Source organism: Drosophila elegans, unplaced genomic scaffold, assembly GCF_018152505.1.
Source record: "Drosophila elegans isolate 14027-0461.03 unplaced genomic scaffold, ASM1815250v1 contig_814, whole genome shotgun sequence".
Classification (NCBI taxonomy): Eukaryota; Metazoa; Arthropoda; class Insecta; order Diptera; family Drosophilidae; genus Drosophila; species Drosophila elegans.
In genome coordinates this window covers 20,770,866-20,795,365 of record NW_024546167.1, presented here as the reverse complement: position 1 = coordinate 20,795,365, position 24,500 = coordinate 20,770,866, and the positions used below count along the sequence as shown (strand labels likewise).

General features: G+C 41.0%; 2 protein-coding genes across 4 annotated transcripts; both read right to left on the bottom strand.

The window, feature by feature from the left end:
• Nucleotides 1-412: 412 nt before the first annotated feature.
• Nucleotides 413-11,568, bottom strand: LOC108149399 (ATP-binding cassette sub-family G member 4). Of its 2 annotated transcripts, XM_017276937.2 has the most exons (7): nt 11,039-11,568; nt 8,703-9,213; nt 2,953-3,267; nt 1,389-2,665; nt 1,224-1,324; nt 794-1,082; nt 413-729 (listed from the first exon to the last, which is right to left on the bottom strand). In XM_017276937.2, the coding sequence occupies exons 2-7, from the start codon at nt 8,981-8,983 to the stop codon at nt 518-520; spliced, it is 2,475 nt and encodes an 824-aa protein (XP_017132426.1). In that variant the 5' UTR covers nt 8,984-9,213; nt 11,039-11,568; the 3' UTR covers nt 413-517. The 2 variants fall into 2 exon arrangements, with proteins under 2 accessions (XP_017132426.1, XP_017132445.1); XM_017276956.2 differs by lacking the exons at nt 8,703-9,213; nt 11,039-11,568 and adding an exon at nt 3,358-3,599.
• A 2,635-nt stretch (nt 11,569-14,203) lies between these two features.
• On the bottom strand, nt 14,204-23,537 carry LOC108149488 (protein borderless). Of its 2 annotated transcripts, none has more exons than XM_017277111.2 (6): nt 22,954-23,537; nt 17,209-17,716; nt 16,374-16,783; nt 15,670-15,898; nt 15,047-15,259; nt 14,204-14,987 (listed from the first exon to the last, which is right to left on the bottom strand). In XM_017277111.2, exons 1-6 carry the CDS (start codon nt 23,179-23,181, stop codon nt 14,407-14,409), a joined length of 2,169 nt encoding a protein of 722 aa, XP_017132600.1. In that variant the 5' UTR covers nt 23,182-23,537; the 3' UTR covers nt 14,204-14,406. The 2 variants fall into 2 exon arrangements, with proteins under 2 accessions (XP_017132600.1, XP_017132608.1); XM_017277119.2 differs by having other exon boundaries at nt 15,047-15,253.
• Nucleotides 23,538-24,500: the final 963 nt, after the last annotated feature.

Here is a 24,500-nt window from a genome sequence, read left to right as displayed (position 1 = left end):
GAGAAAGTCGTCGTCATCGTCGTCGTCTTCTTTTAAATTCCACACTGAAGGATCTTCTCTACAATTTGTTATGTTTTCAACCTACTTAAGTTCAGACTCTTTTCTGCTTGGTCACAAGAATTATTCCTCAATTTAAGTGAGTATGTGTATGTGGGGTTCTACGTGGGTAATCCTATTTATATATATAGATCTATGTAAATTCCATTTGTTTTGGTATGCAGAACAGCTACTGTATGGGTATATGTATATATGTATTCATGGGAATATATTTAGAATCGTCTCCTAGATACTTTTGCTCTTGTAAGTGTCTCTTGTCTGTATAAACGTACAAAGCCCGAGGGGCGAAAAGTTGAAGAATGCGGTAAAGCTACGCCTGGTTACAATCCATATCCATTCTCCTTTCCAACTACTGTCCCCACCTTCCTTGCCCTTTTTTTGTTTTCTATGTACAGGTGATCTCTAACGTATGATACTAATGATAACCCTAGACTATGAACAAATCCCGCGAATCGTCCGTTTAGCGGATCATGTGCAGTTTCCATCGCAGCACAAAATATGCCACGATGCGCAGGGCAAAGAAGATTCCAATCAGGGCAACGGCATCCACCCAAAACAGAGCATTTTCCATGGACATCTGCTCGAGGAACTTCTTTGGCACACGATAGTGGCAATATATTTGGTTGCACTCCATCTTGGCCCGATCCATTCCATAGATCGCCACCATGGCACCTTAAGAAAAAAGAATCGTTCTATGAGTTTATGATAATATAGCGCAGAGGCTATCAAAACTCACCTTCGAACCCATAGCGCACATAACTGACGTACGTGACCCATTGCAGATAGCCAGGTATGGTGTCAAAGGTAACAAAGAACCCGGAAAACAAAATCGTGGGTATAGTAGTCACGGGACCGAGGAATACGCCCGTTTCGATATTCATCCCCGCCCCGATCAGCAGTCCCAGCGATTGTGCCACCAGTGAGTTAAGCACGCAGATGAGCACAAACATTGACACCCGCTCCAATTCCATCGGCTGCGATGTTAGGTAGTACACCACTAGAACATAGACGCTGGAGAATACGATCTGTAAGAGAATATACCGGATTAACAGTTGTGACTTAAAGAAGATTCTAATAAACCAATTTTAAAAAATTCCGCAACCATACAAAGATACAACTTTTTCAAGGAATTTATTGATTACTTAAAATGAAATAATTTTATTCACCTGAAAAGGCAGGTCCGCTATGGTCTTGGCAAAGTAAAAAGCCTTCAGTGAGTACCAGTAATTGAGATGCTCCCTCACGAACACTGACATTTCAGTGGGAACTGCGAATTAAAGATTCCAGATTATTGTAAAATGTCAAAAAAACTTGGAAATCCATAAACTCACAGGTCAGAATGGTGGGCATCATTGCCGTAAAGGTGGTGAACAGTGAGACGAAGAAGATGCAACCGGCATTGCTCATGATTTTGCTGGCCTCGTTGCCCACATCATAGTAGATCATTCCGATGATTGCTCCCACAATGATGTGTGAGAAGAGCCGCATGTGGGTCAGCATTTTGTCGCGTAGAATGGTGCGAAATGAGCGCTGGAGCAGGATCCAGAACTGTGTCCATCCGCTGGTGGGGAAACCCGTCTTGTTGGGCAGTGTGACGACGCTCTCGTGCGAGTCCAGCAGCGAGGTCATGCAGCCCACAACGGCACTGGGTCCGCCCGAGCCCGAACCCACCGCATTTTGGGTGCCCTTCGAAGAGCTGAAGCTGCAACTGTCGTCCACACCAGTGGTTGGCATATTCACAACGCTGCAGTCGGAGTTTTGAGACTGTTGAGACTCCAGCTTCGGTGGTTTTAGCTCCGCGGGATCTTCGGCACTGGAGCGTTCCAGTGGCGGCTTCTCATCCTGCAGGGTTAACGTAGCTGTCGTATTCTCCGCCCCACTTCCACTGCCCTTGACGATATCATTGTTGCAGCTCTTTTGGGCCAAGGTTTGTACATAATCCTTTTGCGCATACTTTTTGCAAGCTCCACTTTTCACTGCCTGCACCAGTTTCGGTACAGCATCTCCGTACTCGCCAGAGGCCACTTCCAAAACGTAATCGGCAGGATTGTGATACGAAGGGCATTCGTAGCCCAAGGAAGAGAGATACGACACCAGGCCCTTCACTCTGCCCTCGTAGACACATTGTCCCTGGGCCAGCAAATACAGATGATCGAACTTCTCGAAAAGTCGCGCCGACGGCTGGTGAATTGTACAGACTATGGTGCGTCCTCCGCGGGCTAGTGATCTCAGCAGCGAAATGAGCTGGAAGCAGGTTGAACTGTCCAGTCCGGAGGTGGGCTCGTCGAAGAACATCACGGGTGGATTGTTGACCAATTCGAGGGCGATCGATAGCCGTTTCCTTTGGCCACCGGACAGGTTGCATGTCAGGGTGTTTACCGACTCCTTTAGGCCAATCGTCTCGAGGATCTCCTCAACAACGACCACTTTGGCGTAACTGATCATATTCTTGCCCAGCTTGAGGTTGGCGGCCACCATCATGGCCTCGCGAACAGTTAGATTGCCAATCAGCACATCGTCCTGCATGATGTAACAGGAGAGCTTCCGAAAGCGCCGCAGATTTCGCTCCTTGCTGTTGATCAGCACAGAACCACTAAGTTGAGCAGTCCTAGGGACAAAAAAAGGAGTTTGTCAGTCAAAGTTGTCTATACTATTGGGAAAGTCGGTTTTTGTTTTCGCTTTTTGTGCCATTGGAAGACATGATCATTGCTTTTAAAATAAAAGTATTTACTCCTGTGTAAACAAATAATAACACATTTTGTTCAAGACAGCGAGTATCCGGCTCAAAGGACCAAAACAGCTAATTTAACAGCTGAAGGTTTGCCATTAAACATTTTTTATGTTGTTAACCGGAAAGGGGGGCACAAACCGAATAAGATTAAATGTTGAACTCACTTGTAGCCCGCCAGGATGTTCATCAGCGTGCTTTTTCCGGCACCGGAGGGTCCCATAATGGCTGTGATCTCGCCATTTCGGAACTTGCCCGAGACGCTCTTGAGGATGGTCTTGAATCCCCGCCGATGGCCGTCGGCGACCGAGTAGGAGATATCACAGAACTCGATGTCCACCGGCGGTCGTTGGGGCAGATGTGACAGGGCGATGGTGCCCTTTTTCTGGCCATTGGCACTACTGCCACTATTGTTGGCCACCTTGGGCGCCAAGGCATGGTTGTTGCTGCCCAAGCCGCCATTGCATAGGTTGTTCTGGGACCTGAAAATAATCATAGAAGTAATTTTTAATTGTGTAATTAATTATTTGAAGTAATTTTAATATCTTTAGAAGGTTTTTGTTAATTCCTACTTGGGCCTCTTCTGCAGTGCACTGACACAGCATCCGTTCTTGGTCAACTTGGTCTGCACCAAGGACATGGAGCGCTGCTGTTCCATTTCGGCATAGGCCGCGGCATATTCGGATCTCCTGCGATTGACATCCAACTGGGATGATGATGCAGATGCAGCGATTTCGAAGCTTGAGTTCTGGATGCCCTCACTATCCACGCTGACACACCGGCTTAACTTTAGCTCCATAATTAATCCTTATTCCCCTTGTTAGCTCTTCATGATAACGCCCTGAATTGTCAATCAATGGATCAATCAGCAACGTTTATTTCCCCTTTCGTGCTTCCAGTACTCAATGAATGATTCACCCAATCACCCACCTCCCAATCCCACATTGAAAAGGCCAGAGTTCGCTCTGCTTTTTGTTTCATTCATGAAATGTGTGGGCCAAAGTGCCGAGTGCGTTTTCATTAGTGGTCGGTTTGTCGGTTGGATGGTTGGTCGCATGCCGGACCGGACTTCGATTGATAAGTCCGCCGACGCCGACGAGTGCAGCGGACCAATGCCAATTAACATTACAGCTTTTTGGGTGCAAATTTGTTGAGCTAGTTGTTGGTCGAAATTGATTGATTGGGAAGCCCTCGATGTGCACAGAGCAAGTAATAAGTAGGTGGGGATTAAAGGTCAGCGTAACTAGCTGCACTACTTATCACTGGTGTGCTGAGAACTCGGGAATAATAGTAAAAAAAAACAGTTAAGCTTGACACTTGGAAATTGGAGAATGACTATTTAAAATACCACATGGCAATCAAAAATTTTATCAGTTGTTGGCTTTTGGTTCATAAGCGCATGCTAAGCAGTTTATTTTTAAATATCATACTTTATTTAAAGATAAAGCTATCCAAACTTTTATCAATTGTTGGCTTTTGGATCAAAGACGCAATCTAAGCAATTTATTTTGAAAATATTACATTCAGAGTTTTCTTAATAAACTGCATAAAAAGATAAAGCTGGTTGTAAATTCATAAAACTACTATACTCAAAGTTTTCTTAATAGCAATTAAGTTAGTCATTTTACTTAAAGATATATGTAGTTGCATATAAATTTATAAAAATAGTTTTGATTCACTAAGCTTTGCACGCACTTTAAAGTCCGGATATTGTGGTCAGCTAATGTATAATTCTCCTTATAAAGAGAGGCCAATTACCGTGTCTGAATTCCGCTCAAATATGTTTCTATAATTTCGTGCCGCAACTCGAGGCGTAATGGCCAGATATTAAAATAAAATTGGTGGAGAGGGAAGAGTCAGCTGTTTGGCTGCGGGCCATGCTAACTGAATACAGATACAATTGAGAGACTAGTACGGATACGAACACACTCTAATAAACAATTTCAGCTTTGCTCCGCTTGGATTTGATTTGTTTTGTTTTGCTTTGTTTTGCTTTTTTTGCCTTTCGCTTTGGCCTCTTTCAGTTACGATAAATATGCCGCTGTGTGTGTGTGTGTGTGTGTGTGTGTGTGTTTGGGTATTGCGAATCATTTCCCGCGAATATCTCGGTACACGAGCACCGAGAGCGAGTACATTTCAAGTGCGCATGCACCCAGAGTGCATGTTAACGAACCCAACTCAACGAAGACTCGACGAAGTTTGCACTTACACTTTGTCTTGCGAAATGCACTCAGAACAACAGGAAAAAAATGACTGTAAATGATATTCTGTGCAACTCCTTGCTTTTGTCTTTTTAAATTTACCCATTCAATTGGATTCAAATGGAGTCAGTCACGCAATCCCTTCGGGTTCTCTTCATTTCTTTCTTGATTGCTTATCAATCTTAATGCGTGGTAATTGTTGCCAGGTTCGAAGGCATTAATTGATTGATAGCCGGCCTTAAAACAGCTGCTGCTGCTGCTGCTGTAGTAACTTTTTATCTGCTTAGCTACTGTTTCTAGTTCAGAATTTCTAAATGTCCGAACCTTGAGGTCGCGGGGCCAGTTACATTGTTGTGTTCGCACTGATTAGGCACAACCGGAAATATCAGCTGGCGTTAGATCATCCCGCTTAGCGGCAATTAAGCGATTTAAAAATGCCAGGCGGCAGTTCATTGTGATTAATAAAAGTATTAATAAAAGCAAGTGTGCCAAACGATGGTATCTTTCGCCTTTAAGAAGGCTTTATTCATAGGCGAGTCAATTAAAGTTGATGAATTCCAACATAGGAGAGTAAAGTAAAAAGTGTGTATGATAATACACATTTTTAAAGAGACCTCAATTAAATATGCCACAATGGTAATTGTTTGGGAACCATCATGTGTTTTTAATTACACAAATTTGTACCAATTTGTATAATATGTCTACTTGAACTAGATGCCTTATAAAATATTTGTATAACTATTTTAATGTTTTGCACATCAAATGCCACATTTGTGTGCCATTATATGGCTCTAATTGAGCAAAAATAGTTTATAAATTTATTATTGTTTATAATTTATTTAAAGAAGAACATTACTTTATACGCCTCAGTCATTTTGATTAAGAAAATATGTACATATGGGAACAATCATGTGGCTTTAATTCCTGGCCCATTCAAGCTATTAAATAAACTCGCAAGGCCGCCAATCATATAAGGAAACGGATGTGTGGGCGTGGGAGAGGGAGTGGTTGTGGGTGGACTACTCCTGCCACATCGAGGGTCGAAGAAGGTCCTGTCTAGGACCGCTGCTGCTTTTCTTTTGCCCTCGAAGCGGGGGCAGAAGGTCAACATGCCTCGAGTGTTGGCTGGCTGACTTTTGCGGTCGTCCAGTCGCCTCAAGTATGCACAGGTTGTCATTCGACAGAAGGGAAAATTTGAGGAAGGCGCCACAAAGTCTCTGCCTTTTTAGCGTTTTTAAGTTTGCGGCAAACTTCGCGTTACATAACCGACCGGCGTACACGTAGCGTAGACTTGTCCACATGCAAAAAAAAAAATAAAGCAAAAATCACACGTAAAACAGCGGCCACGTGGATGAGCACGGGTAGTTTTCAACTACCTCCCCCTCTATTGTGGGAGCATTTTTCTAATAGGCACATAAATATTTAAGGCTGAGAAACCGAGAGCTGACGGAGTGCCGCACACAGAGACGCGATGTTGCCGCAGGACTAAAAAGGCCGAACGGAGTCCAACTGCTGACTGCGGCACGACTTTGGACAGCTTGGCGGCTTGTTCGATTTTTCCAAGCACGCGGCGCCGCGAGGTCCCCGACTGTCCTGCTACCCTGCTAGGAAAGAAGTCCTTTGACTTAACCAGGAACTTTGGAAAATGGCAAAACTACCGATATTTTTAATTAAAAATTGTAATCAAGGGTGCCACACTACGGTTTTGGAACTATTTCAAAACGTGTTTAAAAATATGCAATACAAAAAACTTCCGGTCTAAAAATATATTGTTGGTATATACAATTATAATATGTTGCATACTTTTAGACACTTTTAAAAGTGATTTCAAAAACTTATTGATTTTTTATTTTTTTATTTTTTTAACAATAATGTATAAGTCTACCCTAAAGTCCCTAAACATTTAAAAATGTGTCTGAAAGTAGGCCACAAAAGAATTCTGGACTACAAATATATCGTAATCATATACAACTACAGTATATTGCATTCTTTGTGTCTGTCAAAAACCTATTCAATTCAATAGGTTTTATATTTCCATACAACGAGAGTACCCTCGATTCGGCGTTTATAATTTTCTGAGCCCCCAGGACCCCTTTTGTCTGCCTTCCTTTGTATTGTTTTGCTTGGTCTTATGGCTTTTACGGCTTTTGCCGTTCGGCGGCGTTTCATTCACTGTTACATGTTTTTTTCCTCTTGTTTCCCTCTCCGCATACTTGTGCGTTTGATTGTGGCTTATTATTTATGGCAGTGCCGACAGCGGGTGAAAAGGGGAGGCAGACTGGGTCGAAAGGACATGTAGGATAGTGTGGCATTTAAGGCTGCTTTCCTGTCCTGTTTCCCATCGAGACCTTGGTCCTGGGGACCAAACAACCTGATTACTGTACAGCATTCAGAGGATGTCCTTTAAAAGACCCCGTCAGCACAGCACAATTTTAATTACATTGCTCCTGCATTGATTTGTTCGTGGGCGTGTTCATTTACCCATAGATTTTCTATTTGCATTTTAATCAAGCAACTAGGAAAAACAGTTCAAGGTTGAATGGGATACCATTTAAAGTTTAGAGCTTAAAGTTTTTCAACTCTAATGCAACTTTAGACCCAAAGTTTTCACAGTTTCCGTTGCCTTACTAGGACACACTTTAAAATTATTTTTACAACTGTGCATATTTCTGGAGGGGGCGTGGTTGGTACCATTTCCATGCCAACACGCGATTTGTGAGACGGAGTCATCGATTTTCCAGGTCTTTAGCTCCTTCTTTTCCGTTTCCATTTTCCGACACACCCTAATGTCGTGGCAGGTGGCATGTTCCAAACGGAAAAAAGATACGAACATTACAGATGCGTGCTAATTTTGACTCGACGGTCTTATTAATAGCTCCTACTCGCATTCCCACACTCCCATTCGCTGCTTTGATTCTTTTTTAATGATTTTACGCAGGATGTGCTAAAAATAGAAGTGTCACCTCAGCGAAAAAGTGACTTGTGACAGTGTGATAAGTTAGCTGATACTTGGTAATCTTTCCACCCACCCATTTCACCCACAGGAAAGCCAGAAGGCCCCTGGCTTGCACAAGCGGAAATTGCCGAGTGGCCGCACCAACGAATGCAATATTATACAGCAGTTCAGGGTCAGAGGGACATAATTCAATTCATTCCCGCTTATAATCCCCACAGCTGGAGTGTGGCAGTTCCCTGGGTAACCAAAAACCCAGTTCTGCTCGAGTCTAATCCCGCATAATGCAATTAAAGGCGAACTACACAGAAAAAACAGGTTTATTATGTTGACTAGATACTCGAAAATAGTAATAAAGTTATTAAGAAAAAAAGATAGACAGCTGCGAGATTCGAACCTGAACCTCATTAACAGAAGACAGTTACTCTATTCATCATCTTATTATGGTTCCCATTTCATTCCAAACTGAAAAGTTTTAGTTTTGGAACAAAAAGGAAGGCTATAATTTCCAAGTTAAGGAAAACAGTCAAGTTTTAGGTGGCGTCATCTGCCGAACTGCAAGCTCTCCCTTCGTTTTCAAAATATGCAGTGACGTCATAATTACAACTTTCTTAATATCTTCTAAAATTATGGTTCGATTTGGTAAATTTTTAGTTTTTTAATAGATATTGACCGAATTAATATAGACCCCTATTCGTGGGCTTTAAATTAAACTTTCGCTAAGCAATGTAAACTTGACATTTTCTCAATTGTCTAGACTCACCCGTGAGTGTTCGGCTTCAAGTCGTTGGTCAACTTCAGCTGGCTGAGGAGCGGCGCTGGCTCCTGTTTGGGATTCGGATTCGCAATTGGGATGCTGCTGCCAGTGGAGAGCGTTGTTAGGGACATGTTACCGCTTGTGTATAAAACGGCGTTGGGTGTTGTTGTGGCCGCCGAATCGGACACTTTGTTGGGGCTTTTGGCCGCCGGCAGTACGACGGCGTGGGAGGAGCACTTGTCCACCAGCGGGACACTGGAGGCCTGTAGCTCATTCATGGCTTTCATTTGTGGGGTTTCGTTTGAGAATCCGTTTAGTTTTGTTTCGTGCAATTGCTATTGGCATATGGCATCAGCATTTGGCTCAATTGATTTATGCTCGGTTATTCAGCTTGTTTTGTGATGTGTAGTGACTTGTGACTCTCGAAGAATGCTTCTATTTAATTGAATTCACTGAGGATTGGCATCTGCATTGGAAGTACATGAATAATGTAGGTTGACTCCCTCTCAGTTCAGCTCTGTAATGAAAGGGAAATGGGAAAACGATGCAAATCAAGCATAATTTAAATGGAGGCATCCCGCCACAGGCATTTCTCTATTGATTTGGCATTCTCGCACACATATTTAAGTGCTCTTAAACACTCTTTCCACACACTACGGGTATATATTACATCACACAGGGCAGGAAGTACAGCCCACCACCCCCAGATTCTAAAGGTCTCGCAAAGCGTTAGCTTGTAGCTTGCTCAATGGCAGCTAGCAGCATGAATTTCTAATTACTGAACAATGCCCAGAGACCCAGACACAGACACAGAGACCCAGACCCAGACCCAGTTGAGAAACGACGACGACACCCATCAAGAACACCCGATAAACGTTGTACGCCACTGAATTCAATGCCAGACACTTGAGGGCTCACAGAATCGGCTTCATAAACAGCTTTACCGGCCAAGAACTGCTGTTTTAGTGCACTTGTACCCTATACCTATACACATGAATCGGAGAAATTGTGGTTGGAAGAGCGCTCATCGCAAGACTAGCAAAGTCCACTGTAATGGGAAGTTGAGAAATGAGGCTGGGTTTGCCTGCACTGGGAACCAATTTTGCAGGTGGCCGTCTGATAAGATTTGTTCGTTTACCGTTCAGCGATGAGAATTCCCACTTACTCCTACACTGCAAGGAAATTCGCACTACAAGTTTACAGTTTACTACATTGTGAAGAAAGTTTGCAAATGATTCTATATAAGTGTTTTATTTATTTATTTGTACACCCTTTTTCTATACGAAACTAAAGTTCAAATATTTCAATCATACATACATACTCAATTACATAGACTTGTTATCAAGCCGCAATTTTAGAAACTTATGGAGTAGGAAATGGTTTCTCCACACTTTTATAAACGAAGTGTTTATTAGTTTAAAGTTTTGTTAGGCTCTTGTTTATGTTTGCGGTAAATACATTTTGCGGTTTATGTTTATCGTATCCGTGCTTTGTGTTTAGGCCTATGGATTTTCTTAGTGTACACGAGTTTTTATTACAGATTTGCTTGCAGTTCGATTCACGATTAGATGGCCGATCCGATAGGCTTCCTGCTACTGGGCGGCGGGTTTCCTTACGCTAATCGCCGGAGATGTAAGGCGCGTAATCGCACAAACTACGGGTTATATGGCCCGGCTATTCGACTGCCAGCTGTTGTCGGCCATCGACTTCTTATCTCAATGCCGGCACTCAAAATTGGCCACGCACAGCTGCGGATGGTCTAATCTGAAGAATCTGAGCAGTCGGACGATGGGAAGTTTCGAATTTGGGGTTCCTCAGAACTTAGATTTCGCATACCTCTCGCGTCGTGGATTTTGTGGGTGGATGACCCGAGATGATAGGCCCTACCCTAACTGCAAAATCAAAGTAGGTCAGTTTGTATGTTCCTCCCGCCGAATCTATGAACTCTGTTCATAGTTCACTCTCTGTCTCTGGCCTGATCTAGTTTTCATATTTCGGATGGTTGCGCGAGTGTTGGAAGATGTGTGTTACATATGTGTCATATGCTATTAACAAATAGCGCTCGGGGAATAAACATTTGAAAACTCATGAGCCAGCAGCCACCACCGGATAATATTTGCAAATAATTCTTACTCAAGAGAGGGCGCAGGCGCTCTTGTCAGATACAAAGGCAGGAAAACATTAAAGATACATATGATGGGGAGGTAAACTCTTGCTGCGAAGTTTATCAGGGTGGTGGGTTGTGTGTTAAAACTGCGACTGCAGACTGCAGGAAAAATATAGAGAGAACCTCAAAAAACGACGCAATTACTTCAAATCAAATTTCTCAAACTTGTGCTCACCTTTGGATTTCGGTTGGGATGAGGGTTTTTTTCGAGAAAAGCAAAACACAAATGGCATAAAACGTGTTTTTGGTCTATTAGCATTATATCTTTTTTGGCCACTGCCAGATGAGATAGTTCATAGTACCGCTCCCTCGCACATTTTTATATACTTTTATAAACACTTGGACCGCTCGGAGCGTTTTTAGATATTTAGAGATACAGAGATACGCGTGCTCGTGCTTTTGTGCCTTCTTTGTTATGGTTGAGGCAGCAAACAGCCAACAAACAAACAAACAAACAACGCCAGCTATTCAAATCATGCGCCACAAGGGCGAGGGCGATGGCGATTCTACGATTTTACGGAAGAGAACGAATTACCAGATGGTAATGTGCGCGCTCCAGGAATACCCAAAGATGTAATTTTTTTTGGGGCGAAACGTGTTTTTATTCAGCGCGTTGCGATCCGTTCCGATTGGACTCGATTCCTGACCAAAAATACCGCTCGAACGCAGGAGGAGAACAACAACATTCAGGCAGCGCGAACGACGAAGAACTGAAAATGAAACTGCGGAGCTGCTGCGACGGCTGCTAAGCTACCAGCTACCAGCTGCCAGCTGAGAGCGCTTTCCGCTCCCGCTCGTTCCTGTACCTGTATCTGTGTAAGCCAGAGCAGACCCGCAGATACTATCAGTGCTGGGGGAGTTCCTTAATTATTGTACCTAAAAATGAGACATTGGAAACATTTCTGTTTTGGAAATATATAAATTAAAACTTGTTGAGGGACTGATTTTTGCATTATTATTATTTTTTATATTATATTATAATATTTATCAAAATGGTTGAGGAAATACATTTTGTTTAACTTTGTAAATAGCAAACAAATATTTTTCAATACACAAATACTATCAGTATTGGGGAAGTACCTAAATAAATGTACCTAAGGCGTAATATCATATAGCTCCCATAGAAATAATCAAAATATATAAAATAACTGTATAATAATTGAGCTGCAAATCATCAAAGCTTCAATGTTATTAGACAAATACGCAAGTAAATCATAATTTTAATGTTTTAAAACATATTTAATTTTTGCAATAGCTGCAAGGGTATATGAACTTCGGCTTGCCGAAGTTTGCTTCCTTTCTTGTTATAATTATCTTACTTAGGTACAAATAATGTATACCTTTCGCAGCACTCGGATACTATTTGGGTTTCGTCAATGGGGAAGTGCGGCTCTCTCGCTTTGTCCAACGTTCAATTCAAACGCTGGCATACACTTAAATTAAGCCAAAGTGTGTGTGAGCGGTGGTGCGCATGGCGTTAATGTGTGCGTTGGCGTTCTGCTGCTCTAAAAACAGCTGACTGTAAACACACACAAAGAGCGGAGGCCCAGTGGGAAATCTAGTGCGATTTAAGTTCAGCTGCACTTGGATTTGATGGAGCAAAACTCCCCAGAGAGAAAAAAGAGACAGAGAAAAGGTACACAGAAAAAAAAGGAGATTCATATGAAAATTAAATAGGCTATTTGGTTGTTTATAGGAGGTAAAATTGATATTACCTAAGGCCAGAATAGGAAGTCTAAATTCTAGAGTAAAATGGAATAAGACAATTACATGACTAAAATATTTTAAGATAAATTTTAGTGATTCCCCGGGTTATATTTAGCTAAGGTATTGCAACTCATGGCTATTAACAAAGAATAAAATGATCGGCAGAAAAATTATTGTTTTAGTAAATTACAAACGATTTATTGAATGTTTATGTGTTGTTCCATTTACCTTATATTCTTATCGGCATCATTTCTCGCTCTGTAATGAGTGGATATCCCTGAAGAGAATCAGCGTTTTGTGCCACTACACTTACAGTATTAGCAGTCTGAATGATAGCGAACTTTGAACCGCACGATCGCAGAACAAAGCATTGAAACCAAATAAAAACAATTGCGATTTCTTCGAAGAACTGTGTTGGGGGGATAAATGAAGCCGGGGAGCTGATATTGCCATGAGTAATCCTCCCCTCAATGTCCACACATGTCCGCTTATTGACTGCCTATCTGAAAACAAAGCCAAAACGTGAGCTGCCGCCTTTTACTCTTCGATTCCGTCACCCCAACCCCATCTCCATTTGTGATTCTCAGGGAAAATGCGCAGTCGGGGAGACGTCTAATCGCAGCGACCTTAATAATAGTTTATTTTCATATCAGCCGCAGATTGTTTTTAGCTACCAATTTAAATTGTGTGCCAGCATTGACCGACAGCTAAGTAATATTAATTTGTGGAAGGCAAATTTAACTCAAGTTGGAAAATTGAAATGCCATTGTACGATAGCCAGACTTGAAATTTAATTCGATTTCAATGGGAATGCCCTATTAGGCTGGAGTGTCATCGAGTGTTATCAGTTCGCGGGATTGCTTTTCATTTCGCTTCAGGTGCAGGTGCAGCTGCACTTTTCTTTAATGCGAAACCTACCAAGTACGTTTGGCAATCAAGCCATTTTGAGTGCATTCAAAGTACTTTCAGGTGTTGTTAGCTATTAAAGTTTGGAATAGCAATGAACATTGGTTCCTGATCAGTTCCCAAAACAATTGTGCATAACGGATTGCCCCAAGTACGTAATTGTTAATGGGTTTTTAACGAATGGAACAACGTTAGTGGGTGGAATACTCGCCAGACAAAGTGGTCAGGGGTTGCTTAAGAATTCAGTTTCAGAAACCAATTGGTGACTAATATTTAAATGCGGCCAGCCGCAACGGAAAAAGCTTATTTAAAAGCATTGCCTGTAAGCTTTGAAGCTTGGCAGAAAGAGATGTCTAGTTCATGAATGCGAAAAAGCTTATTTTGAAAAGTGATGCCCATAAAGCGGGTTATTTGATTTGAAGCAATTTAAACAATTTTTTTTCAAAATATAGGAACTTAATAATAAAAGATAAGGGTCATTAAAGAAAAGATTAAGCACTTAATTACCATCGCAATTTAGTTTATCAAATATTATCAAAATATCATTAAAAACTAAAGTTATGAATCAATTTTTTGAAAATTGTTAGGTTGAAATATAGTCCCATAGTTTGAAAACATAGAAGCTTTAGAAGTACAGTTTTAGACCACCCCTCTGCAAAGTGTTTAATGTAAGAATATCGCCAATTTAAACTCAAACAAAATATAACCTCTTCAAAACTGACATTCGTTATGTTTCTGGTTTATTTATTTTGTTCTCGAATTCGGTTAGTTTAACTTTTTAATTAAAAGAGTTTATGGTACAGATAGCAGCTAGACGTATATTAAAAGTCAGATTCCCACGGACTGGTGTGCGATGAATAACATCCTTCTCTCTAATTTTCACTGGCCAACCTGTTCGCTGCCAAATTGCCAGCGGATCTGGAGCAATCCTCAGGTGGACTGGCGTATCTTAATGCTGTCCCGATCCCGCTCCTGTTCGTCGCTGTCGCAATCACCGCTCTCCGCGGTGTCCTCATCCTCGCCAGCGGAGCTATCCTTGGCGAACAGATGCCTTAGGCAGCTCCGCTTCACGTATAAAAAAGCGCACAGGGCGCAGAGCAGAAAGATCACACCCACCGAACTGCCGATAATTAAGGCTCGAACTTTCCTTTGAGAAGGAACATCTATTAAGAGTTCATGGCTGGGCACCGATAGTTGGGTGTTGGTTCCCACGGCCAAGACCTGCACCTTAAACAGAGTATCCTCCTTGAGGTGACGCAATTGATAAAAGTTATCAAAGGTCTCCGCATGACCAATTAGAAAGTGCTCTGGCTCCTTCCACCAGCGAACGGCATACAGCCTTAATCCTTCCAATCCCTGGACGGGATGTTCCCAATGAAGTAGCCAGCCCTGCTGGTTGCTTGTGGCAGTGAGGTTCCAAGGTGCTCCCAATCCCCCGGCAGGTGCAGTCACTTGACCCAGATCATGTTGCAATTGCTGGGCATCGAAGTCCTCAGCTCTTATTGGAGAGGCTTTAAGAATACATCTTTTTAGTTTTTATTCAAATAAGGAGGATAGAAAAAAATCTTACGCTGCGTTTGGAAGCGAAACTGTTTGCTAAACATTCCATCGCCGTGTTTGTCCTGGCTAAGCACCATGAATTCGTATTCCTTGCCCGGCTGCAGATGCTGCACAGTGGCCTCCATAACTTTTTTATCCATTACACGGAGTGTGCGCCACTCGGGAGCTTCCATGAGTCGATACCACACTGTGTACTCTAGGTTGGGGCGAAGATAACCTGAAGCTTACAATAATGGAGAAATTAGTCAAACTCTTTTTTATTATTATTTCTTAAAAACAATTTTTAAAATCGAACCATTCTTTTAGAAGTTATTGAAAAAGTTTTGATTATGATGTCACTATCTGAAATAGCTCGTTCTTCCGTTCGTAGTGTTGAATCTGCAGTTCGGCAGATGGCGCCACCTAAAACCCTGTTGTTTTTAAATATAACAGCTTCATGTTTTAAGGGGAATGTTGTTTCCCTGTTTGCCAAATGAAATATGGACCTTTTTCCTGCTATAGGCCTTTCCATTAAACTTTTGTTTCGTGCACCTCGGATCCCTTTAACCAAATTCCCATCGACTCAATTTCGAATTTACCTGGTGGCATAAGGCCTCTGCCTATTTCCCCGCCCAATTACACACATTTTCTCACCTGGCTGCCAGCGTATGGTGATGCAGGTCTCCGTGCTGTTGGCCGTGAGATTGTACGGAGCCCGCGGTGCGATGTTCTCAATCATGAGCTCGGCCTCTGCCGTGATGGTGGCCGCCTCATTGGTGGCGGAGCACTCGTACATTCCACGGTCCCCCTCCACCAGACCCGTGATGGTCAGGTTGCCACCGCTGAGACTGAACCTGTCCGCCGGCAGTGGCTGGCCGTCTTTCTGCAAATTAGTCGGATACGGAACGAGAGTCAGATATCTGGGGCCAAAATCACAGCCACACAGAAAAGAAAATTTAAATGATTATACATTTGTTCCTATCATTGTGGTCAATAGTATCTGGTATGTCAGAAACCACAATTTTAATAACAAAAATTTAATATTATACCTAATATTATACTTGATTTCTTATTATATTATAATAAACAAAAAAAATGAATTAAACTACAATAAAAAGCATAACAAAAAATTAAAAGTAATAATAACTATATAAAGTTAAAGTCAATAATGGACTTCCAAGTATCAACTTAATATCGAGCTGGTTTTCTTTTCTGTGCATGGACAGGTAGTAGTGGGAGTATGCATAATTAAAAATGCAATCAAGTGAAACTGCACGCTCGCTCCCCGTTTGCCATTACCATTTTCCCTCGGCCTTTTGGCCATTTTTAGGGAGTGCAAAATGACAATGCGGACTCACCCTGCTCCAGACAATGGAGGGCCGATTGTTTCCGTCCCGGTCGATGGCTTCGCAGGGCAGCTCGGCCGCCTCGCCCAGCTTCTGGATGTAGATGGCCTTGGGCGTGACGCTGAAGATGGGCGGACGGAGCACAATCACGCTGATGACCGGCGATGGTCCGTCCGTGCCGAGGTCGTTGTAGGGAGTGCACGTATAGCTGCCGGCATGGTTTTCGTCCACCTTGGCGAAGAACAGACTGCCGTTCATCTTGTAGAACACCCCGGGCACGTTGTACGAGTCGAAGAGAAGGCCGTCCTTCTCCCAGCGCAGATTCTTCAGCGGCGGATTGGCCCGGAAGTGGCAGTCGAGCACGGCGGGCTGGCCGTACGGCAGGTAAACCTCCGGCGGGGCGTAAATCACCTTGGCCTTATCTGAAAATAATATATAATTAATTTCATTCTGAGGTTCAATTTAATTAACCAATGCATCTGGTAACATTTTTATACCCATTGCATTTAAAGTAAAAAAGGGTAAATTGTGTTCCTTGATATTTATGTAACACGTGTTATGGAATATCTAAAGACACACCAAACATTTTTTTAACTCGAACCAATATTTCACAAGTTATTGGGAAAGTATCAATTATGACGTCATATTTGAAAAAATGGAGTTCAGATATTTGAGAGAACGGAAATAGTGTTCCCCCTGCACGATTGCTTTGTAATTGCATAATTGTTTAGAAATTAATATCTAAAATTTAAGGCACTTAGCGTTTATTCTCGTTTAAATTTTATTTAAATACAATTTACTTTACCGAAAGGCTACATAGTTATCGAGTAGGCCAGCAACCACTCACATTGTATGTTGAGAAAGGCCTTGGCCGTCTGCAGTTCGCCCTCGCTGTTGCGCACCTTACACTCGTACTCGCCCAGATCGCTCATCATGGTGGGATCGATGCTGAGGCTGCCATCGGGACCCATGTAGGATCTCCTGACCAAATCCTGTACCTCCTGCAGCAGCACTCCGTCCTTGTACCAGGAGGCCAGCGAGTTATCCGGATACTTCATCACGCAGTGAAAGAAGGCGGTCTGGCCCTCCTGGATGGTCTGATTCACGGGCGGGATGCGGATAAGGGAGCCACCCTGGACCGCCAAATGGTACGCCGTTCCATTGTTGCGGACCGAGGGCGAGCGATTGGGGAAGCTAACTTGGCAGTGGTACCAGCCCTGGTCCGATTCCCGGATGGCGGTCAGATTGACGGAGGCCCTTCCAAATTCCGGATGGTTTTCCACCAAATGCAGTCGGCCATTAAAAAGCTCATTGGTGGAGGTCTCCTGTTCGTACCAGGTGAAGATTTTCTTGCTCTGTTGGCCCCAAAAAAAATATAACCTTAGTGTTAGTTTTACGGTATAGATGTATACTTAAGTTAATATTTATCTTAAAATATTTTAACAACAAATGTACAATTTTTAAACAAAAGTGGATTTAAAAAAGAATTTTTAAAAAGAAAAATAATTTGTCCCAAACGAATATTATAGTTTAAGTGTCTTACGGTATTAGTCATCAATTCAATAAATATCTTAAGTCAAATTTTTCAATTAAAATTGATTTGTAAGAAGAAAAATATATATTTTTTTTCTCAAGCGAAGAGTATATATAGTATTAATTTTAAACACTTTAAGCAAACATTTCTTAAGGAAACATATTTCTCTTATCGGAAGAATATATTTATAAGAGTATTTGTTGTAAATGCCAGCTGAACCATAAAATGACAATGGGAATTGCAACTCTTGAGTACGAAATACCTAGATACAAATTTTGTATGCATGGTTATGATTTTGGCTCCGCCATCTCGGCTGCAATTGCAGTTGTAAATCACGAGCAATGCGGAATCTATATAGAACACGCCCACACACACACTCTGTAACAGTTAATGTCAGACGTGTGTGCGATTGTTTATGCCCCCCGATTTCAGCCCATTTCTCGCCATGCGCCATTATAATTTTCGCAAACTCCCGCTGAGCCCGTAGTACAACTCAACCCCCTCACTCCCCAATTCTGGGCCCCCCTACCTCCCAAAAACCATGATTGTGACGTGGCGCAGCGGTGGCCAACGGCTTTGAAAGGCCCCCCAAAAACCCCACAAGAATAACAATAATCAGGGTGATGGGAAGGGGGGGAGGCGGTGTGGGACCCACGCCGCTACTTTGTTGACAAATTTAAATGGGCTCACGTGGCGCGGCGCACTTGAAGTGCTCAATGCTAGCTCGCCCCTGAAATATGATTTGAATATAATTCAAAAGCACCTTACTAGGAAAAACCAAAGATTTACCAAAAAATGACTTAAGTAAGACCTTTTTTTAATGGAATGAAATAGTAAATCATTTCAGAAACTGAACTTTAAATGTCGTTGTAAGATTGATTACATTGTCAAGTTTGATAGGTGACTTTAATAATTAGAATGACAATGCAGGGATTTTAGATTTGCATGTCACACTTTCAGCCTTAAAAGACCCTACTTCACTGAAATAATTTAAATATTTAAAGTTAAATTTTAGAAGGCAGTGACGTACATTCAATATATAAACATCAATATAAAACAAAAATATATTATCAATTCATAAACTGAACTTAAAATGTCATAATAGAACGTATTCCACTGTCTATTTTGAAAGGTGACTTAAATAATTAGGTTGATAGCGCCATAATGACTCAATTTATTATTTTGACACTCCATGATTTTGGATTTGTATGTCAATGTGACGGCTTTAAAATGCATTAAACTGTCTATTTTGATAAGTGACCAAGTTATCTTATTGCAATGATTGTGGGCAATCAGTTTATTCGGTACTCTGAACATTTTTTTGTTTTAGATCATCAAGAGGTTCTAATCAAATAATCAAATTAACATTTTGTTAATATGAAAAATAAATCAATTTCTTTTTATATCAATATCCAAATTATGTTATTTAAAAATACCCATTGCTTGTGGCTTTCAGACATAAGCTTTCTAAAAAAATACATTTTTCATTTTGCATAGAAAGTTTGGAACCTGGGCAATTTATTATCTGTTTATAGGTGGATAATAATTCAATTCGTTGTCTTTTTTTTTAGCCTTCTTTGCTGTTTTTTTTTGTGGTTTTTTGCCTGCTGGCATATTAAATTATTTTTGTTTTAATTAATAGTGAATATATTTGTCAATATTTGTTTAATGTATGGCCTGGCAATTATACATCTATGCAGGGAGCGTAAAAAATTGCAATAATAATAATAATGAAATGCGAGTAAACAGAATGTGTTTGCGCTGCATCACATATGGCGAAAAAGGCGCAAAAAACTGCGTTAGGTTTAAATTATTTAAATGCAATCGAATCGGCTGCGGTCGGTGGCCGTTGCTCTAATTGCTTTGGCACACACATTTTTATGCTCGCTTTGTTTGCGCACTTGACTTTCGTCTAACTATACACTATACACACTACACTGATGTTATTTTATTTGCCTATTGGCTGGGCTAGGACTGTCACACCCCATAAACCGCATGCTAGGGATTCAGTTTTCCCGGTTATTGATAGCCTCTGACCGCAAAAGCAGCTGTGTGCCATGGGATACGTTTAATTGTGTGCTGTTTTCTGCATCGGATGCAGTGTGGGTGTCAGTTGATCTATTGACATTAGGTTTGTGTTTTAATTGAGATCGGGAAACAGTCATCAAGATGCACCGTCTGGCATCAATGTCACCCACATCGCATATCGCACATCGCATTGCCGTTTTATGGCATGGCAGGGCAGAAAAGCAAAACCAACCGCCTTGAGTAGATTATGATGCACTCAAGATCCGCCTATCCGAGAACCCATAACACTATGATTATGTGCACACGTACACGTTCACGTTCACGTACACGTACACTACACCCAACTGTGTGTCAAGTGTCGTCTGCCGCCGCACACACATTTATCAGCATTATCTAACAAATTACAAACGTAACTTGATTTATCCGGTAATTTTGCCGTCGTTGCGGCGCGAAAATTTGCAACCCAGCCTCGAAATGGCCGTGAAAGTCAGTCGCTGCTCTACAATATAGAATTCGCTTGCAGACAGACATTAAAAAATGTATGTGTATATATATATATGGAAAATGAACTGAAATGCCATAAATCAGGCAGATTATGCAGACTACGAATTTGTTTAATTATCCGCCATTCCATAGCGGAGAGAAAAACTAAACCGATTTCAAGCGCAATTAAAGTGTATCCATCAAAATGACATCATGACCCGCTGACCGAGTGGACAAAAAGCATGAAAACACAATTAGAAAAAGGGAGTGACCACCGAGAAAAAGCGGAACAAAATCAGAACAAGAGCAGAGTGGCACAAGTAAATTAGGCAAGCATCTAAATAGTTAAAAAACATAAATTACCGATGTGAAAATGTGAATGGAAGCAAGGGTTAAGGGGATCCACTGATGACTGATGACGAGCATGTGCGATGAATAGTAATTCACTTGATTTAAATACAAACGCGCGCATATTTGCTGTCCGTCGATTCTGATTCTGATATTGGTGCTGATTCTGATGCTGATTCTGATTGTCTGCTGCGAGGATTGCAATGAATTTGCAATTGAATTAAATTGCATTACTCACAGTTGTCAACAAAATGCCAGCCATTCAATTCGATTGAATCCAATTCAAATTGATTTCAACTGGTTCACTTACCCCGCTGTCTTTGATGTCACACTTCACACTGACACTCTTCGGCGTTTGCGTTTTATTTTTTTTTTTTTTTTTGCGTTTTGTTTTTGCCGCCGCGCAATGTGTTGGTAATTTGAAGTGTTTGTGATACTGAAATCAGTTCAGTTCAGTTCTCGTCGCGTCGCGTCAAATTAAATTTAAATGCCATAGCGGAAGCGAAAGCAGAAGCAGAAGGATGGCTGGAATGCAGGCAGAGGCAGCCAGGATGCGATGCCCCCCGACTGCATCGACTGCATGTGGTTGCGCTTTAATTAGTAGCCAAGGGCGGGGACCCACCAACCAACAACACACAACCAACACCACCTCGACCACCCTTCGCCGCATGGGGAGCCACCCCCACTGGCACGACGATTGCATTTACTGCGATGCAATGGCGGACTGCACTTGTCAAAAAATGTACTAAGCTCAAATAAAAAATTGGCACTATATATAACAAATTATAAAAAGGGACTTTTTAATAGATTAAATTAAGCCACACATGATTGATGACAACTTAAACCGTAACATTGGATATTCAAAAATCTTTAAATTTTTACTATGGTTTAGAGTTGCTAACTTAAAAAATTAATAATTAAAATAATGAATAAAAAAGTCAAATGGACCGGATTTTAAAAAGCAAATAGGTGCTTTATTTATTGAAATAAATTAAAGAAACTGTATATTTTTAAAAAGTCCTTTTTTATTTTATTCTGGTTTAGCATTGTTATTTTTAGAAAGCGAGTAATTAAAACACAGAGAAACTTTCAATTTCATAGAAATAAAAATAATTTATAGTTAATCAGTATAATTGAAAGGATGCTTGGTTTGGCAGTTTAAATTATTGCAGAATAGATTTAAGTGTTTTATTTTTAAGCCATTAATATTTTCTGTTTCAACAAATGGATGGTAACAATTTAAAAGACTTAAAAAGGATTTCATTGGAATTTATTTAATTTTATGAGTTTGCATTACCTCTGATTATCCGTTTTAATAAAGAAATTTACTCATCTCAATTTCGTATTACAACAATTAAAACCCAAGATTATATTGTCTTATCTTATTTTAATCACTTTTGATCTGATCACTAAACAGATTGGTTTATAATATCCTTTATTGATTTGCAAAATATGTTTTGATCACCGCTATTTTCCCAGTGCGGTCGTAAAATCCGACCCTTTTAATGAATGTGAGAGCCGCGTTCCATGCTGCGCTGCACCAGCAGACTCAACGGCCAGCAGACGCAATTAAGGCTAACCAAGCATTCCGGACTGGACCTGTAACTGGCCTCCCACAGTCCGTCGGCCAGTCAGTCAGTCAGTCAGGCAGTCAGTCAGGCAGTCAGTCGAAGTCCAGGCCACCTACGTGTCTGATAAATTAATAATTTCGACAATTTCATTTAAGAACTGCGTGCGCGTCGGCGTGAGCCATAAATAAGTGAGTGTGCCTGCACAGATAAAGAAAATCAGCTTGCTGTTTACATGTCTCAAATCATTGCTCAATATTCTGGATAAATATATTCTTTGACATTCAACATTTTCAATAAAAATCTATTTTTGTTATATGTGAAATCCTCAAATAACAAAGTTACAAATCATTTAATTTTTAATCTAATGACTTCTTTTTTTGAAGAAATAGTTCTAAAGCTTTCGGATAAAAATATTTTCTGTTCCGGAATTATATGTAAAACAACAAAAAACTGTTTGCTATTTAAATTTTTCTAATTAATTTTTAATCTTATGACTTTTCGTTGATATTGTTTAAAGAAATAGTTTTAACACAAGGATTTAACTGATTTCTTTTCCAAAATGATTATTTAACAATCAAAAAGACTACCATATTATATTTATTTTCTTTCTGATTAAACTGCGACTTACATCCTTGCTCCAGTGCACCAAGTACGGTATGGGGGCATCGAAAGGGAAGTCGATGTAGCAGTTGAAGACCACGTGGGAGCCAACTTTGGCCTCCAAGTTGGTCTGCCTTCGGTGATCGCGGGCACCGCTCGTACAGGATATACTCATTAAGAAAGTCGCCAGCAAAAGAGCCAACTGCAGCAGCGTTGATCGGCATTGCCTGAATGTTCTGCTGCGTTTCGTTGGCATTTTAATAGATATATATATACTCTTACGATTATAAATCTGCTGCACTTGTTGTGCACTCGGTCACTCACGCGCGGTGTTCTTGCATAATGTTTCCGCGTTGCCCAGAATGCGCAAAATCAAATTAAAACCCCCAACCTGAAATCAGGTCAATTGGACCCAAACGAAGCGGCGTAGCTCTCTTGCGGAATTCGGATTTTCTAAGGCGCACGAAACCCGATCCGTTGGGTACTACTAGTATATCTTTGTGCGCAGTTCCGTTCAGGTATATATTGTACTAAGTATATGACGGGTATATTATGTTTGTGGCGCTCTTTCGAGGGTCGCGAACTGAACAGAGCGGCTGGAGAAGCGCTACTGAAAACCGAGACCGAATCGCGATCAGACTGCAGAACGAGTGACAGATGAGGCCGAGCTTTTGTGGCGATGAATGTTACACAGAAAGAATATGGTGAATATTTACTGAATAGGATGATAAAGCTTACTTTATGTTTGAGAACATAAATTAAAAGATTAGAGGAAAATAATACCAGAGCACATGTTTTGCCATCAAAACAATATCAACATGGTAAATGCTTGTCGAAACATCTATATATATATATATTTTCAAAAATATAAGTTCTATATTATGTTATCAAAATAATTAGATCATGGGTCATAATAATACTTGATCAACTGTTTTACTATCAAACAATAAATATATACATTTGTATTAACCATGCTACATTGTATACAAAATTTGTCAAAACATCTTAAATCAACAAATAATGATAATAATTCTTGAACTAATTTTTTTTTGATTTAGGGGAGTTTTTTACAAAATAATAATAATTTATTTACTGTGTAGTTCACTGTAAAGCCGACCAACCCCGATCCCAGTTGATCACTTTTCCTATGCTGCTGAGCAAAAAGATCTACTCATTTCTCTCGTCTGTCAATCGTTTGACTGCATTTGACATTTGACACACGCCCACGCCATCTGCTTTGATGAGGTCTCCTTTGTCTGGCCAACGTCGACGTCTCCCCCACAATTCGCTTTCGCAGACGATTATCCACTTAAATAATTAGGCGATCGCCAAAGTGTTGCAAAAAGCATTTGGCCTTAAGTTTGAACTATCCCAGCACAAGATTAAGCAATTTTCGCAATAGATTCCCATTAAAGTTCATTCATTGGAAAACACTGTTCCTTTAAGTTCTCCATATACACTGCACATTCGTAAGTTATTCATAGAGAAGAATATGTGAATTTCATTACTTTAATTGCCCCAATGTCAGAGCGTCATCTCCAGGTTGTCCACGCTGGCGCATGAGTGATATTTTTG